The sequence below is a fragment of the Benincasa hispida genome, chromosome 2, assembly GCF_009727055.1.
Source record: "Benincasa hispida cultivar B227 chromosome 2, ASM972705v1, whole genome shotgun sequence".
NCBI classification, from domain to species: Eukaryota; Viridiplantae; Streptophyta; class Magnoliopsida; order Cucurbitales; family Cucurbitaceae; genus Benincasa; species Benincasa hispida.
The window spans coordinates 3,653,848-3,671,382 of NC_052350.1; the positions used below are offsets into that span (position 1 = coordinate 3,653,848).

The 17,535-nt window shown below is 31.7% G+C and overlaps 2 protein-coding genes across 2 annotated transcripts; one reads left to right on the plus strand and one right to left on the minus strand.

Annotated features, from left to right (window-relative positions):
* Positions 1-1,769: 1,769 nt before the first annotated feature.
* LOC120071498 (ethanolamine-phosphate cytidylyltransferase-like) lies at positions 1,770-8,064 on the plus strand. The gene is made up of 10 exons (XM_039023813.1): positions 1,770-1,955; positions 2,596-3,025; positions 3,402-3,637; positions 4,166-4,320; positions 5,294-5,365; positions 6,136-6,203; positions 6,365-6,485; positions 6,705-6,767; positions 6,870-6,992; positions 7,570-8,064. Exons 2-10 carry the CDS (start codon positions 2,664-2,666, stop codon positions 7,639-7,641), a joined length of 1,272 nt encoding a protein of 423 aa, XP_038879741.1. The 5' UTR covers positions 1,770-1,955; positions 2,596-2,663; the 3' UTR covers positions 7,642-8,064.
* Positions 8,065-14,738: 6,674 nt separating this feature from the next.
* LOC120072359 lies at positions 14,739-16,400 on the minus strand. Its single transcript, XM_039024842.1, has 3 exons — positions 16,069-16,400; positions 15,690-15,978; positions 14,739-15,467 (listed from the first exon to the last, which is right to left on the minus strand). The coding sequence occupies exons 1-3, from the start codon at positions 16,162-16,164 to the stop codon at positions 15,112-15,114; spliced, it is 741 nt and encodes a 246-aa protein (XP_038880770.1). The 5' UTR covers positions 16,165-16,400; the 3' UTR covers positions 14,739-15,111.
* Between the last annotated feature and the right edge of the window lie 1,135 nt (positions 16,401-17,535).

Below are 17,535 nucleotides of genomic sequence, written 5' to 3' on the forward strand. Positions count from 1 at the left end.
TTGTCTATGTATCTCAAGATTACACATCACCAAATTACCTATAAATAGTGGTATTTGGTGAGTTTTTTAAGACATGGGTAAAGTCCATTAAAATTGGAGAAAGTGGAGAATTTAGAAAATTTTTTATTTTTTATTTTGTTAATTTATATATTATGTTTAATTATATTAATATTTATCTATTTTATTATTATATTATATTTATTATAATATTATATTTTATTCGTATTCATGTTTCCGTTGTCTTTGTCAAGTTCACAACAAAATAAACTTATTATAAAAAAAATGATTAAACTTTTTAGGACCCGTAACACGCAAAAGACACACGAACGTGGCTTAACCCTTAAGCAAAGTCGACGTCATCAAGTCAAGTGGAAATATCAAATATGCAATATGCATCCACATAAAGCGTGTTAAATGAGATGGCGACACGTGGACTAACGGGAATGTAAACAAAAATAAATCGAATTTGTGAAATTTAAAATGATAAATAAACATTAGTATCATTTCTTACACGACAGTAGATGCCCCAACCCCAACCGCCTAGAGAAAACGTGGTGCACGGAGAAATCACGTGAAATTGCTGAAAATTCGTCCAATTACAAAATTGCAATATATTGATTTATTTTAAGATACAATTTTATAGTACTTGTATTATTTGAAAGTTGCTCGTTCAGAATTATTTTTATTTGTTTTTCATGGAATAATATTAATTTACCCCTAAACTTTCTTTTTAATCTTTTTAGATTAAAATAAGATTCGTTAAATTTTAATAGATATACATTTTACTTTTTATTATATATCAATATTTTTTACTATAGAAATTAGAAACGTATGCACACACAGTATTTTTTCCCCTAAAATTATAGTTATTATTTAACTAATTTTCACAAAAAAAAATAATTTCGAAGAACTAAGTTTAAGATTTATGTAAAGTATAAATACTAAAAATGAAGAAACTCTAAAGTATAAGGACTAAAATGACATCGAAGATTAAAAATCATTCATGTATTAATCAAAACCATTAATATTCATTTGATTTTCAACATTTATCACTAATATTTTTTTTAGCACAACAAATGTGAAGATGAATGATCAAATGTTCAACTTCAAAGTAAGGACTATATTTCAATTACGGTCGAGTTAAACTCACTCTAACCTCCCCTTAATATTACATTATTAATTTAATGAACTACTTTTTTCTATTGACAATATATGAGGTGAGGGAATTGAATCTACAACTTTAAGATTAGTAATATAAATACTATGTGAGTTGAACTATGCTCCTTTGACGATTTAATGAACTTTAATAAACATGTAAAAACGGTTAACAATTTAGTTTTCATACTATGAAAATTGTTCAAATTTTAATTTCTATATTTTTAATTATCTGATTTTATTATTCCGTATTTTCAATAAATATTAAATTTAGTTATTCAAATTAATTTTTATCAGAATTGATTAAATAATAATAATAATTTTCATAAAGAAAATAAACTATGTGCACATATTTTCAAACTTTACAGTAAAAATGCTATAGATAAACTAACAACTAAAATGGAACATTATATTTTAACCTAACAATTTTTAAATAATAGAATTACATTTACTCGAATGAGGTTTTAAGTGGCAGAACCCGGAGTTTGGGTTTATTAATTGATTTATTTTCCTTTTTTATTTTCGATTTTTGTTGGTTTATTTTTGTAAAATAATTTTTGTTTTTATAAATAAAGAAATATTATATATATATATATATATATATAATATATATTGGGAGCTCACCGGCAGATCTCATATCCCGTTGGGACAGGTGACAACAGCCGGATATTTTTGGGCGTTGTCCATCTTGGGAATTGCGAGCGAACGAACGAACGAACGAACGAACGAACGGAGAGTCCCATTTCGTTCTTCTATTCTGAGCTCACCATCAATCAACCAAGGGGAGACACAGAAAAGAGGTTATAGATTATTTCTAGTAATTTATTCTTTTAAATGCATTTCTCTTTTTATTGATCCTCTTTTCTTCTTTCTTCGTTTTTTAAATTTCTTGATCTGCTTTTCTGCTGATTCTCTGACGCATCTGGAACTATGAGCTTCCATTTCCCTCCATAGATTTTGTTATATCAATCACCTTCCTTCTTCACAGGTTTCGTTGTTGCTGCTTGTTTTAGATCCCAATGATTTCGATCCATTTTTGTTTTGCATTTGTATTTGTAACTTGTTCAGATTTGGGATTCGATTAATCTGGAAATTCTGGGGTTTCTACGCGCTATTTCTTTAATTTCTGAGCTTGCTTGGCCAGCATTCAGACGAATCTGCATCATTATGTTATCAGAATGTTGCGTTTTCTTTCCATATTCTCTATGTTTTGGTTGGTATCGAATTTCGTTTGTACTTTGGATTTATAATTACTGACTAGAAGATGCTCGACGGTTTATATATGTAATTGTACTATATGTAGTCAAGAATTCGACTATCCATTGACGACTATGTTTTTTGTTGATTGCTAATTTGATTCTTGCTGAAAACATAACTAATTTGCAAAATATTTCCCTTATTAGAATTAGTTGTTGATGAAGTTGATTTGCTTGTTGACAGGTTGCAGTTTTTGTGTCTCCTCTTCGAAGCTTAAAAAGGAAAAAGGTGTTTAGAGAATTTAGAAGCATATGGGACCGATGGATTACGAAAGTAACAGTTGGATATGGGATGGTGTATACTACTACCCACATTTGTTTGGTGGTTTAATGCTCACAGCGGCCTTGCTTGGATTTTCCACGAGTTATTTTAGTGGGATCGGAGTACCATCTTTGCCATTCTTCTGGTCTGATTTTGGGATTTTCCACAAAAGAAAGAGTGAAAAAAAGCGCATTAGGGTTTACATGGATGGTTGTTTTGATCTCATGCATTTTGGTCATGCCAATGCGTTGAGACAAGCTAAGGCTCTGGGAGATGAATTGGTGGTGGGTGTTGTAAGTGATGAAGAAATCATAGCAAATAAGGGCCCTCCAGTGTTACCAATGGAAGAAAGGTATTGGCGAAATCTTAATTATTTTGTTCTACCCATCTCCACTCCTTATAAATTCCAGCAAAGCATATAAAAGATTGTGCTCTTTCCTGCCAGTGTAATCATGGGCAAGATACTAGATGATCAAAAGAAAACACGTTATGAATTTGTAGGTTGCCTTGTTCTACTTAAATCTTTGGCACATTAGACCCTTTACTGAGAATGTTTGGGAATGGGTTTTGTTTTATTTTTGTTTTCTGTTATTGGAATTATTTTTAACTTTTCATTAGTTGCCTCGTGCAACCCACTCTACTGAAGTCACAAAATTTAGAATGTGTACAGAACTAGAAATTTTCCTCAATAGTTTGCTCAGTTTCTTCTAACCGAAGGCTCCTTTTAGGCTGGCTCTTGTTAGTGGTTTGAAGTGGGTGGATGAAGTTATTGCCAATGCCCCGTATGCAATTACTGAGCAATTCATGAACAAACTCTTTAATGAGCATAAGATTGACTATATTATTCACGGAGATGATCCATGCCTACTTCCAGATGGAACTGATGCTTATGCCTTAGCTAAGAAAGCTGGCCGGTACAAGCAGATCAAGCGTACTGAAGGAGTCTCCAGCACCGATATAGTAGGTACTGTGTTTCTCAGTCTTCTGTAAGCAGTTTCTGGTTCCCCCCCCCCCCTTTTTTTCTTGCCATTCTCTCTCTCTCTTGCTATCCCCATTCATCTCCTTGGTGCATATGTAGGTAAGTATCATGAGAAGCACATGTTATGATATATAATTAAATATGCCTTTACCCATGAACTTAAGCTTTTGGATCAATTGGTGATTTAAGATGGAAATCAGAGCAGGTTGGTTTAGGATGTTCTGTGTTCAAGCCCCTACGATATTTGTGTCTTCCTCAATTAATATTGATTTCCACTTGTTGGACTTTTTTCATATTTCAAGCCCACAAGTGAGGGGGAGTGTTATGATAAATAAATAAATATGTCTTTACCCATGAGCTTAAACTTTTGAGTCAATTGGTGATTTAAGAGTACATACTAAATTTGCTTGCTTTTTGAGTTCTTGAATGTAATTGGGTTTTGCATTTTCTTATACTTCATTTTAAAAAAATTTTCACAGAAAAATTTAACCTGTCATTAATTTCTTGGTGTAGGAAGGATACTCACTTCCATGAATGATGCTACGAATTCTGAAGATCATAATGAAACATCCCAGAATGGAGATTCTAGGAACGGAAGTCCATCCCATGGTGCTCTTTCTCACTTTCTACCAACATCACACCGTATTGTACAGTTTTCAAATGGAAGGGTATGGTTCTCTAGTGACCTAACTATTCTTGAAGCATTACATCAGACCATTGCTTTCCAATGCATACTAGTTCTCCTATCTGGTCAATTAGGTGTTTGTTGTGACAAAAAATTGGCAAGCCCTTGATTGAGTTAGTAACTGATGGGTGTGATAATCTAGAATTCTCGTGTAGAGAGAACTTATTGCAGTTATGCTTTTACTTAGGTTGTGGTAGTCTGGTTGTTAGGGAAACATAGGGGCTCGTTAAATATCACGGAAGCTGTATTTGTGATAATATTCTGAAATCTAGGAGATTCTATCATTTAGTTTGCATGATGTGGGTCTAATATTTATTATTCATTTTCAATAATATCAAATTTCTAATTATAATCCAACGTTTGAACTTTATATTTTATAGTTTATCTATTCATATATAAAGAATTTGATAAACTGGATGACAGAAAAGGTCAATTCTTTTGTAGAAAAGGTTTGTGGACAGTAGACAACACAAAAATGCCCTAAAATGTTGTTTTAGTAATGTTTCAACGAATAAATCACTTCTTAAAAGAGTACAATGGAAGTGAGGGAGTACATGCAATGTTTCAAGTACATGAAAATTTAGAAATGCATGCTAATCCTAAAAAAAAAAACATGCAAGATAAAAATGTTTCGAGAAACCATTTTCAAGAATTTTGCATGCCAAACTCTAGTCCTTATGTTAGTCTATCTATTTTGTAAATTTTGGGTGTTTAAAAAATTAATCTAGGATGATTGTGTTCCTTTCATGCCTCTATGAATACATTTTTCCAGATTCTGATTGTGTTTGGCCTCTGTATTAACCTTCTCTATGTCCATGTCCTGTGAGTAAAAATAGTATTCTTTCCTCTCTTCGAATTTTTCTAGCTAGGGTGGTTTTCTCACCCCTGCTTTGTGGTAAATTTTCTGTTTTCTAGCCAATCCATTAATGCTGACAAATTATCATCTCCAATGATAGGGGCCTGGACCAAATGCTCGTATTGTGTACATTGATGGGGCTTTTGATCTTTTTCATGCAGGTCATATTGAGGTATGGTTCTTTACAAATTCCACAATCGCTTCTCTATCCATCCTTCTCTCCAGACTGCTTTTATGTTTAACTTACCTTGGTTTGGTTTTTGGTATTTCATGATGATGTGTGTGTGCCACCACAATAATTGATTTGTGTTATGGAAACTTACTATTTTGAATAGTATTTGTGTTTTCATTTAGCGTTGCACATGCCTTGTCAGTATTTCAATACGCCATAATTTTAAACTATTAGGATTTAGCTGGGAAAGATTATGTCACTTAGGATACTGCTCTCAGAATTGTGCAAAGCTTTTAAAGTTTAGCTAAGGGCCGTAAAGGTTTATGACTCATAGAGGTCAACTTTTTCTGTTTGTAAAAAATCCTTCACGATTAACTCATAAACATTGCAGAGGTTAGTAGCTATGTTACACCTGTGGTGTGACGTGTGAGTCTGACACTGATTAAAGGACAGCAGGAATATGAAAAATTGTCTCAGTTTAATTTTTGAAGGCAGAATTTGCATGAGATCCATCGCGCTTAGTGTGCTTTATTTGACAGCTGCAGATTTCATTATGAGCTTGTATCATTTGTTAATGACCTCATGCCAATACATTTGCATCATTGCTTTCTTTTAAAGTGAACAAGTGGCAATTGAATATTCTCTGCATTCTTTTCCCCAATTTCAATTCAATTTTGTATGAATTTGATTTGCGCTTTACATGCTCATTAGTAATAACAGAAGTTTTTCAGACTATCATTTTGTGATCTTATCATCTTTTCTCTTTTCAGATTCTCAAGATTGCTAGGCAGCTTGGAGACTTTTTACTAGTTGGCATACATCACGATCAGACTGTGAGGTACCTTATTTTTCTTCTCAAGAATTGACCTAGTTGAGTTTCTGGCGCATTTCTCTCTTCCAGATGTTTTGAATACCTTTCCTGAGATTATGGATATGGCTTTTGCCTTAGATGTTAATGAGTCGGAAAAGTAGAAGTTAATAACTCATCTTCTCCTGCAGTAAACTCAGAGGGAAACAATTTCCAATTATGCATTTACATGAACGCAGTCTCAGCGTCCTGGGTTGCCGGTATGTTGATGAGGTGATCATCGGCGCACCTTGGGAAATTACAAGAGACATGGTAAGTTGTATGCTCATGCTCCTGTTTTGGTTTTGTTTTTCTTTAAACATAATACGGGGATGTCATCCTCATTGCTCCCCCCTCCCTGCATGGGTGAGGAGCAAAGAAACAAATAGAATTTAGAATTTAGGCCTGCACCGATTGATTACTTGTTAGAGTCATCGGCTTTGAGCATCATCTGTGAAGTTCTAATTAACTGAAGCACTCTTTTGCTGGCAGATAACTACTTTCAATATATCTTTAGTTGTGCATGGGACTGTTGCTGAACACAACTCTTTTGCTGTAAGTACATCTATTCTTACTGTTGATGAGATGGGACTTTTCGTTGTGTTTCTTTAAGTTCATATTTACAAAACCGTAACAAGGTGAGCTCGTTTGTATCAGGGCGACAGTGACCCGTATGCCATTCCAAAGAGTATGGGAATTTTCAAGTTGCTTGAAAGCCCTAAAAACATTACCACTACTTCAATAGCCAAAAGGATAGTCGCCAACCACGATGCTTTTAAGGTACTCACTCTATGCTCCTTTTATTCTTGACCCTTACCGTCAGAAAGGAATCTATGTACTATGGTTTTATAGAAAGTGAAAACACCACTCTTGAAGTATAGTGGTAAATGTAATTACATTCTCAAGCTTTTAATTGTAAAAATTGAGCCCTCAAATTTATGCAAGTGTTAAAATTGGACCCTTAAACTCATTATAGTCGTAGAAATTAAACCCCCAAATGATAGAAATTGAACTTACAATCTTCTACCATTGTTACAATGCCTACAATTACATAAGTTTGAGGGACTAAATTTTTGCAATTGAAATTTTGAAGGTACAATTGCAACTACTACCATATTTTAGAGGTGACTTCTGCAATTTACCCAAATATAAACATGCTATTTGCTGTCAATAAAGAATACTTTTAGAAGTCTAATTGAGAATGCATTTGGACGTGTTTGCATGACTTTTGAAATGCTTTTAAAAAGTGTTTTTAAACACTTACAAAAAACCCTTTATATTAATCAGACACTTGGACGCCTTTTTCTGCTTTCTAAACTTTTTAGTCTGATGAACTTGTTGGACTTATATACCGCAGAAACGCAATGCCAAAAAAATGGAAAGCGAGAAGAAATATTACGCAGAGAAGAAATACATATGTGGGGATTAAATGGTTTTTACTTTTTACAATTTACTGTTCGGCGTTTAGTGTTGGTAACTCTTGTTTCTGAAGATCTTCAGTACAGAATTTTCCCATGAAGATAGGTTTTAGAATATGGAAGGAGTTACATCCTTTTTCGAAGAATACTTCACCAGAATTTGACATGGCAATTAACTTTGTAATTTCATTGTAGGCTATAACCTGCAGTTAGAATAGATAAAAGTGGGACACTCAAAACTGTGAACTACACAATGATTTGATATTATGCATGTAAACATCTAAATCGTATAGGTATCATCTTGTGCCTTTAATGGCATTGTTTTCTTCTTTTCCTATTTTTTTCCCCCCAAGTAATGTAGGTGTTGTATTGTTTGAAAGAAGCAAAAGCTATATTTATTATTTGATTGCTATGGGATTAACATTCATTTCCCACAACTCATACTTTTTGCTGCATATTTGATTTGTGTTTGTCCTTACACCAGATTTTTGTATCTAAGAACTCATGGATATTTATACAATCTATAAAACAAATCCTGATTAAGTAAGGTCGTTACACCAGATTCTTGTATTATTTAATTTGTTAAGGTTTACAAGTTTAATTTTTGAACTTTGATGTTTGTTATTTGGTTTCTGAATTTTCAAAGTTTAATAGTTCTATATTTTACGACAGGGAAGTTCTCAAACTTTGAAAAATATCTAATAAGTCTTTATATTTTTAATTTTGTGTCAATAGATTTTTGAATTTTCAATTATGTGCTTGATAACCTATTGAGCTTATGTACATAGATTACATAGATCAATCGATCAATTAATTTTTAAAAAATGTACATAGATTACATAGATCAATCGATCAATTAATTTTTAAAAAATTGAATATGACAGAGATTATTAAACACAAAATTGAAAGTCACATTAGACATTTTCTAATTCACAGGTCTTGCAATCAAAATTTCAGGACTGAAACTTCTAATGCAACCATCTGTATGCTTTTGGAAGTTTTTGAGTTATGTCAACTTTATAAAGGGGTTTCTCAATTGGATAGCAGTAACTAGTCTTTTTTCTGGGTTGAGCACATAAATAATTAGATAAATAACTAAATGTTGATGGCTGAATTTCAAAAGAACCTATAATATAGTTTCTTTGTAAAAATACCTAATACTTCATTTTAGTAAACTTTGTTGGATTCATGATATTATGCTATTTTTTAGCAACTACTTCAATGCCTATAAAAAAGAACTAACAAAAAATTCTTATAAAAAATAAAACAACATAAACAAAAATTTTAATTGAATCAAATAAATTCAAATACTAACAATCCCTACTAAACACAATTTCACATTCAAAATCACTAATTTCTCTCTATTTATCTTCAAACTCAGACATATATGTGCATGTTGTGCATATGCATCGATAAAATGATACTAATGTTATTTACTATAATACAGTAGAGATGTATATATACATAAATACAGTTATATCCAAATACAACTAATAAAAAAATATCAACTATCGAGGGATAAATAAATAGTCGAAAATTATTAATTCCCCCCTAACTATCTCCAATCTTACATACAACTTATAGGACCTATCAAGGGGTAAATAAATTTTTGGAAAAACTTGTCTTATGGATGAATTCCACAAAGTATATATGCATGGATATAACGGGTTAGATTATAAATAACGTGGAGTATATATGTAAACTTATAATAATATTCAAGAAAGTGGGATTACAATGGTATATATAGACGACTTATAAAATTTATGTGGCTGCGTTACAATGGGATATAGAGAAAAGATTTTTTTAGTAATGATTGCATGCAAGAATTAAAGCTAATCTACCTCAATGGCTTCGTAGAGCGCACTCCTCCATTTGAAATTAAAAATCCACCTTACCCTCCAATCTCAAACCCTTTAATTTGTTTCCATGACTACGATTGCAATTGGAATGTAGAACTTCTACTAGAGTTTTGTAGTAATGAGGTTGTTGTTGGGGTTGATGCCCTAAATCTCATGGGTTTCGTAGTTTGTTATTTTTTATACGAATTATTTATTTAATAAAATAAGATGTTATTTTATTCAACATTTAGTTGGCATTAACCCAATCAAATAAACTAAAATCCAAGGTTATTTCATGTAACTTAAACATGTATGTGGTTGACATACATGAATCTAAACGGCCTATATTATATGGATAAGGTTGGGTACTTTATCTTTGTGACATTACGGATACAACCCACTTTGTAATTGTTAAAATAGTTGTAAAGTATTATAAACGATTTGATCCTAATTGCTCATATCGAGACATGTGAGTGGGGGGTATTCTATACAAATGTTAGGTGACTTTCGGCAATTAATGAATGTTGATTAATTTAATTAAAGAGTTTAGTTAATTAATCTCGTATAATTGAAGTTTCTAATTTATAGATCCATAAGGTCCCCTTGTTAGTTCATTAAGGATAAAACAAGGAATAATTGCTTTTGGAATATTTTGAATTATTCAAATTATTTAAGGAAATTAAAGGTATTAATTATATTGATGTGATTAGTATAAAATATAATATATATTGTTACATTATAGTATACAGTTAATTATAAATATAATTTATAATTAAAACTATATAACATGTAAGAGATAAATATTTAAGATTCAAATATTATTTATATGAATAAGATTCATATAAATACTATAGGTTAAATTTAATGTGATTAAGATGCATAATATATGGTTAATTAATTAGTGGTTAGTTAATTAATCATATATTATATTATTAATATTATGTGATATTTCAACTCCCCTAGAGGGGTTATTGTAACTCCCTTCCCTATTCTGTCTTATCTGTGTTTTTGCACAGAACTACCAGGTAAAGAGCAGAAGTAGAAAACACAGAAAAATATAGAAATCTCTCCCTTAACAAAAAGCTCTCAAGATTCCCTGCAATTTCACATTCCTTCTCCCAAAAACTCTAAAGGAGACCACACATCTTTATTCCTTGTCCGAGAATAGCAAGATCACTGTTTGAAAGTGTCATGAGATTTGATTTTAGTTCTTTGAAGTGTTCGAACGTTCGTGGAGAGGATTTGTACATGATCTTGGAGGGAAAAATTTTGTGAAGAAAGTATTCTACAAAGGTGAATCTTCACTTCTTTTTCTTCGATGTAGAAATGCATGCGTATAGGTTTTAATTAAATGTTTATGTATGTTTTCCTTCTCTATATTCTGGTAATTTCTAAATTGAAAATCAATTCCACGAAGTTCACACGCTTCTACGAGGAATTCAATTCCTCCAGTTGCACATAAGATATGATGAAAGGTTCACAACGTCATGCCTAAATATATGCACAAGTTCTATTTCTTTCAATCTAGTAGAAGGCACAATTGAGGTAGATCCGAAGGCAAGAAGAGAACGAAACTTCATCAAGACACTGTACTTTTCTCTCACTCCTTCACCCTAATCTACCCCATTTGTTTTTGTTTTGTTGTTGTCAATGAAGTAATTCTGTAGTATAATTAGAGGACAAACAAATGGTAAACAGAAAAATAAAAATGAGAAATCTCAACATAAAATATAGACAATAATAATTATTATATATATAAATATATTTGCAATATTCCGTTGATCTTGGGTTATGGAGAATATATATTATTTAAATATTCCTGAAAATCTCTTACTTCTAATAGAAATAATCATATTTCTACTGTGGCACTATATTTGTAACAGATATATAGAGGTATAACTAGAAAATCTGATACGTATTTTTGGAATATTACCACCGTTTAGTCGTACCTCAACGATGGATATTTTAAGTAGGTATTTATTATACTTTTTTTTTTCTTTTTTTTCCCTTTCTTTTCTTGTGAAAATGGCCCAATAAATTATGGGCCATATCACAAAGAAGCCCATCCATATAGCTTCAAGTGTGAAGTCCCATGAAAATTAGAAGAGATGATTTTTGGTGGAAAAAGTAAGATGCAATTATCTATTGAGATTTGGGAATAAACTTTACTTTGTACTGCCACACCATGCATTATCCTGTCTGCCACATTCAATTTAACCCTATCTGCAGTGAGTCATAAATCACACAACATTTATTATACCTTTATAAACAAATACATGATTGACACTTATCTAAGGAATATAACCGTCTTTTTTCATTGAAATCAACTACTTTTAAAGTCAAAAGCCACAGGTACTGAGTTATTTCCCAAGACTTTCCTCTCTTTTTTAAGGACAAATGTCTTGACATAATTATTATTCTCTATTTCCTTTTAATATTATCGTTCTATACTATCTTCATTTATTGCTTACGATAAAAAAACGATATTTAAGAATTACATAAAATCTATAAAGGGAATACAAACTATTATTGAATTAAATTTTATCCTAATCCCTTACGTAGCATCACTTATCAGGCATTACATAAGTACCCTTCTTAGTATTTTTACAACACTTCCCCATATGCTATGACTTAATTTATATATCTATATATGCATATAAACCTTAGTTGAAGAATGAAACTCTCTTTCAAATAAGAAACTAACAAAATCAAAAGATTACTATTGTATTAGATACCATATCAAGCATTGTTAAAAGTAAAACAACAGCAACAGCTTGCCACGTTGAGGGATTGATGGGTCCTATACAAATTTGTCTTATTATCATCTATGTTCCATTTTATCGTGGATTGTTCAAAGTAAGGCATAGGCCACATGTATGCCCAAGCTCAAGGGCATCTCAGGACTACGTCTAGAAGTCCACACATACCTAAATGAAAAGTTAAAGGCTCGAGTGTTGGATTGGTCGTGCCACTCGCCAAACTTGATCCCTATCACTTAAGGGATAATAATTGAGCTGAGCTTGTTGACTGAAAACATGTAGCATAGAAGATTACAACTAACGTCACAGATATTACACATATACCAAGTGGATATGAGACGATGGACTCCATAATAGTCCCATTCATTCCCATCCAGGGGTAAACAATATTCTGAGTGCTTAGCTAAACTAAACACTTCATGTACTAACTTAGACATCGCAGTATGATCAGGCTCAGCAGTACACCAGTACGAGTTCTTTTGCATGTCGGTCCAAATGTATTTGCAAGTCTAAAGGAGCTCCATTCGTGGACCTCAATGAGATTTGCATGCCAGCAATTTTCAATGAATTACTAAAACTCCATTTGCTAACTATTTAAATTTTAGCTTTCAGGCTTTAAATTTTATTTTTATTTTCTCACAATTTCGTAATCATGATTTTTATATTTCCAAAGTGAACATTTGAGTTCTTAGTCAAACTAAAGAAATAAAAGTTTTTAAAAACTATCACTAACACTCATTTTGATAACCATTTGATTTTTTTATTTTTGAAACTTAAGCTAATAAACACTACTTACATCCATAAATTTCTTATGTTTTGTTATCCATTTTCTACTATAGCCAAGTTTTAAAAAACTAAAAGACGAAGTTTCAAAAAATTTGTTTTTCTTTCAAAATTTGACTAGAAATTCAAACGTTTATTTAAGATAGATGAAAACCATAATAAAAAAAAATCTAAAGAAAACAAGCATAAATTTTAAAAACTAGAAGTAAAAAAATAAACCAAAACCAAATTAAGCTTAAGATGAAAAAAAAAAAAAGTAGCAGTATTTTTTTAGGCTTAATTTTTTAAAAAACAAAAAATCAGAAATAAAAATCAAATTATTATTAAAGAACAAAATCCTAAAATATAAATCGAAAGAACCTTTGATTTTTGATAAGATAGACTTATTCTTTATGAGTTCAACAATTACAATTGGAGGGACGAAGAATATAATAATCACATCTTATCAATTCAACTATGCTTGGATTGGTGGTGAAAAATCCTATCTTAAAATTACTAAATCAAACTTAAATGGTTACATAAGATATCTCAAACTAAATCCCATCTCAAAACAAATTTTATTAAAAAGAAGAAGGGAGGAAACAGCCTTTGATTGCCTAGTAAATTTGTAAAACGAGTTCTTTATAGAATTTCTTTGAGAAAATATTATTTAATAGAGCATCTCTCAAAATGACAAATGAGGAACTTCCATTTTCAAAGCGTTCAACCCCCCACCTAGGAAATCAGGTTTTTTCAAATAATTTAAATAATTAATTATAAAATTAGGACCCATAAAACTATCACAAAAAAAGATTACTAACTAGACATGGTAAACAAATTAGATAATTTGTATATCCCATTCATGAACACATTAATAAAACGTGAACGCGATACACAATTTAAAAGCAAGTCATGTACTATGTACACAAATTACATTACTTGGACAATATCTCTATCATGTTTGTGCTTGACAAACATGTATATAGTACACGATTTACACCGTTCGAGAAAAACATGAATGCGTACAAAAATTTCGTGGCCAACCAACATGAAACTAGGTGATGTGGATTGGTAAATTTGTGTACATGGTATACAAGTATCCTACCCAAATTCCTGGATAATTTTCTCCTTCACAAATCACAAATTTATTCATTTTTTTCGCATTATTGAAGATATCCTTTACATAATTACCTTATATTTATCCTTTCTTAAACTGAAAACAAATAAATAACATTACCTCATTGTCATTTCGCATGATCCCACCCAAGTTCGAACTAGACTGTAATGATAATTGAAAAGTGATTTTTTGACAAATTCAGCAACACTCCAAAAAAAAAAAATCCTAATCATTTAAAATTGTCCATCAATTATCCCTCAAACATTAAGAGGTGCGACAATAATTTTGTTAAAACTCTACTCGATAACAATTTCATTTTGAATTTAAGACGTGCGATAATAATTTTGTCCTATATACTTGATAAAATTTTGAACCTAAAATAAAGACTCTACTCGATATCAATTTCATTTTCAATTTTTTGTTTCTTAATTTATGCTGGTTTTATTCTATCGTCACAATCTTGGTTTTCACTTTTGAAAAAAAAAAAAAAAAAACAAAAGGATGTTCATAAACTTAATTTAAAAAATAAACATCCAACCAAAATAGTTGCCAAAAAAAAAAAAACTCTAGTTTTCAAAACATTTTTTGAAGAAAGTGGACAACAAATCTAGTGAGACAAAGATACACATAGGTAGTAGTAATAGTGTTTACCAACTTAACTTTCAAATACTAAAAACAAACCATTGTCAAATTAGACAAATTAATTTTGAGTAATATAACAAAAAGTGATGCCAACCCTTTCAAAATCACTCCCCCAACCCCAACAATGCCCTAAAGCAATTAGACAACTCTGGTTCATTAGAATCCAACTAGGAAGTTCTTTTTTTTTTTTTTTTTGGGGGGGGGGGGGGCATGATGATGAACAAAAGAGCAATGGCAACAGGGCAATCATGTTTATACCCAATATGTTCTTCAACTCAAATTTGCTCCAAATTTATCCTACTATCTAACAACCCCATGATATCAAAATATGGTATTCTTCACTATGTACGGATCTACCTACCATCAACGAAACCAAGTTATGGGCGAAGAAGTTTGTTGTGGCAGCTGTGGAATCATGCAGTGCTGTTGGTGCCATTGATGAATAGCATTAGCTCCATCCATTCCACCATAATAGCCATAAGCTTGTTGACTGCTGCTCAAGTTGTCTTCTTCAATCTCCATTGTTGCCTCTCCAACTTCTTCGGCTTCCATCAACTGTGGAGCTTCCTCTTGGGGGACATCCATGCTTGTGGGAGCAGGAACCTGCAAACGAGGAACCCAAGGAACAACAGCAAGATTCTTGTTCTCGATCCCCATTTCCTCATCATCTTCATCAAATCTCACCCGGCCATCATAACGATTCTCACGAAGAAATTCGCCTAATAATTGTCAGATACATGGAGATCAGAATCATTGTACATCGTCCCATTTTAAGAGAAGATAATACAGGAACTTAACAATCTCTCATTCTTAAGATAAGTTGTTCGTTCATCAATCCAACATCAGATCGGCTTAGAAGCTAAGTAGTTCAAATATAGGATTCAAAAGTCGAAACGGAAGTGAGAAAAATACAAAGAAACTAGGTGGAAATCAGTACTTACTCTTGAAACCAGATATAATGTCGGAATCGACAGATACCGAAAGCGGAGAAGACTGCAAGAAAGGCGAATTAACAGGCTTAAACAGAACAATAGCCCTCTCTTGATTGTCGCAGAAAGGACGATCTTCCATAGCATAAGCTGAAGCAGAAACAGAAGAAACATTCGGTAGTTCCTCAATCCTCAGACTATTTCCATCTACTACAAAATTCTCAGGAATCAAAGGCTCTTTACTTAAAACAGCAATTTCCGGCGGTTCTTCTTCTTCTATAATAGGCGGTAAACCAACATCCTAGATAAATCGAAGAAAATTCTCAAAACAAAGCTCCAAAAACTCAATCGAAAGAAACAACAATCGCAAAATTTTTTTTTAAAAAAGTACCAGACGGCGAATCTTCCTGGCAGGCGAGGAGAGGGAGAAATCTGAGAACTCATCGTTGATTTGATCGAGATCTTTTCTTTTCATCTTCATCTTCATCGACTCCTATCCTAAATTTCTAGTGTTAATACTTCACAGAACTTTCCTTTTCCTTACCGAACCCTTTGAAAAAATCTGATTCCCTTGCTAAAAACTTGGATGAAGCGAAAATGGATTCTGAAGGTGTTTATAAAGAAGAGAAGGAAGAACACAGAAGAATTGTTGAAGAAGAAGAAGAAAGAGGAAAAAGGATTTCAGTTTTTCTGGCTGTCTCTAGAGAGCTCTGGAAAGGCCCCACTGATAGAGAAGGTGAAGCCCAATTTAATTTACCTTTTTTTCTTTTCTTTTTTTCTTTTTTTCTTTTTTATTAATTATTGTTATTACGCGGCTAATCAGAATTTTTTGTTAACGTGGCGTATCATTATTGGAGAAGATGGGGTAACTTATTTCACTTTCCCGCGTTCTTTCCTGGGCTTCACACGTGCCAGTTATTAGCACAATTATCTACTTCTAATTAGATGCTCGACTCATTCGATGTTTGTTTGATTTTTTTTTCAATTTTTAAGAAAAATTAAATATTTAGGCTATGTTTATAATAAAATTGGTGTAATACTATTCCATTTATGGATTGAGTCTAAATCGCAAATGTGATTGAATTGTTTTTCATCTGTTGTTACTAATAATTATGAATGCGACACATTTATTGTTACTGTTATCATTTGACCTTAATAGTAACGATAATAGTAACATTTAACAATAATAGTAATGATAAAGATAAATGTGACAAATTCATAATTTTCATATTGTTATAGTAACAGTATCTACAATGGGAATAATAACAGTAAATATAGTGGGTTCCAAGTAATTTTCGAACAAAATCAGATTGAGCACCCTTCGTTTCTCAATCAAATTATGTGTTCTAATTACAAATTTGGAGGAATATAGGTAAACAACAACAAAACATAATCAAATGTGACCCATTTTTTCAAATTACCATTGATGGATTACGTTTCACTTGCTATAAACATGACCTTGTTTGAAAGAAAGAAACACATAAAAAAAAAAAAAATTAAACATGAAAAAAGTTGTTTCACATTATTTTGATTTTATCTACAAGTTCTACCCAAGGTTCGAAATATCGTTATCGATGGAAATATCGAGGTTCCAATTTTATAGAAATATCAATATCGATAGAAAATTCAGGAAACTTTATGACGATATTTGACATTTTTTAATCATTATTTCTATAAAGTAAGACAATATTTAGAGGCATAGTGTAAATATCTGTGTAAATGTCAATTGGAGAGTAGAAATTTAAAAAATAAATGGAAAAATAATTTCAAAATAATGTCAAATATTGGCAATTAATTGCAAAATTAAAGGACATGAAATGTTCCATACAAAATAATTGTAAATTATTTCTTATAAAAC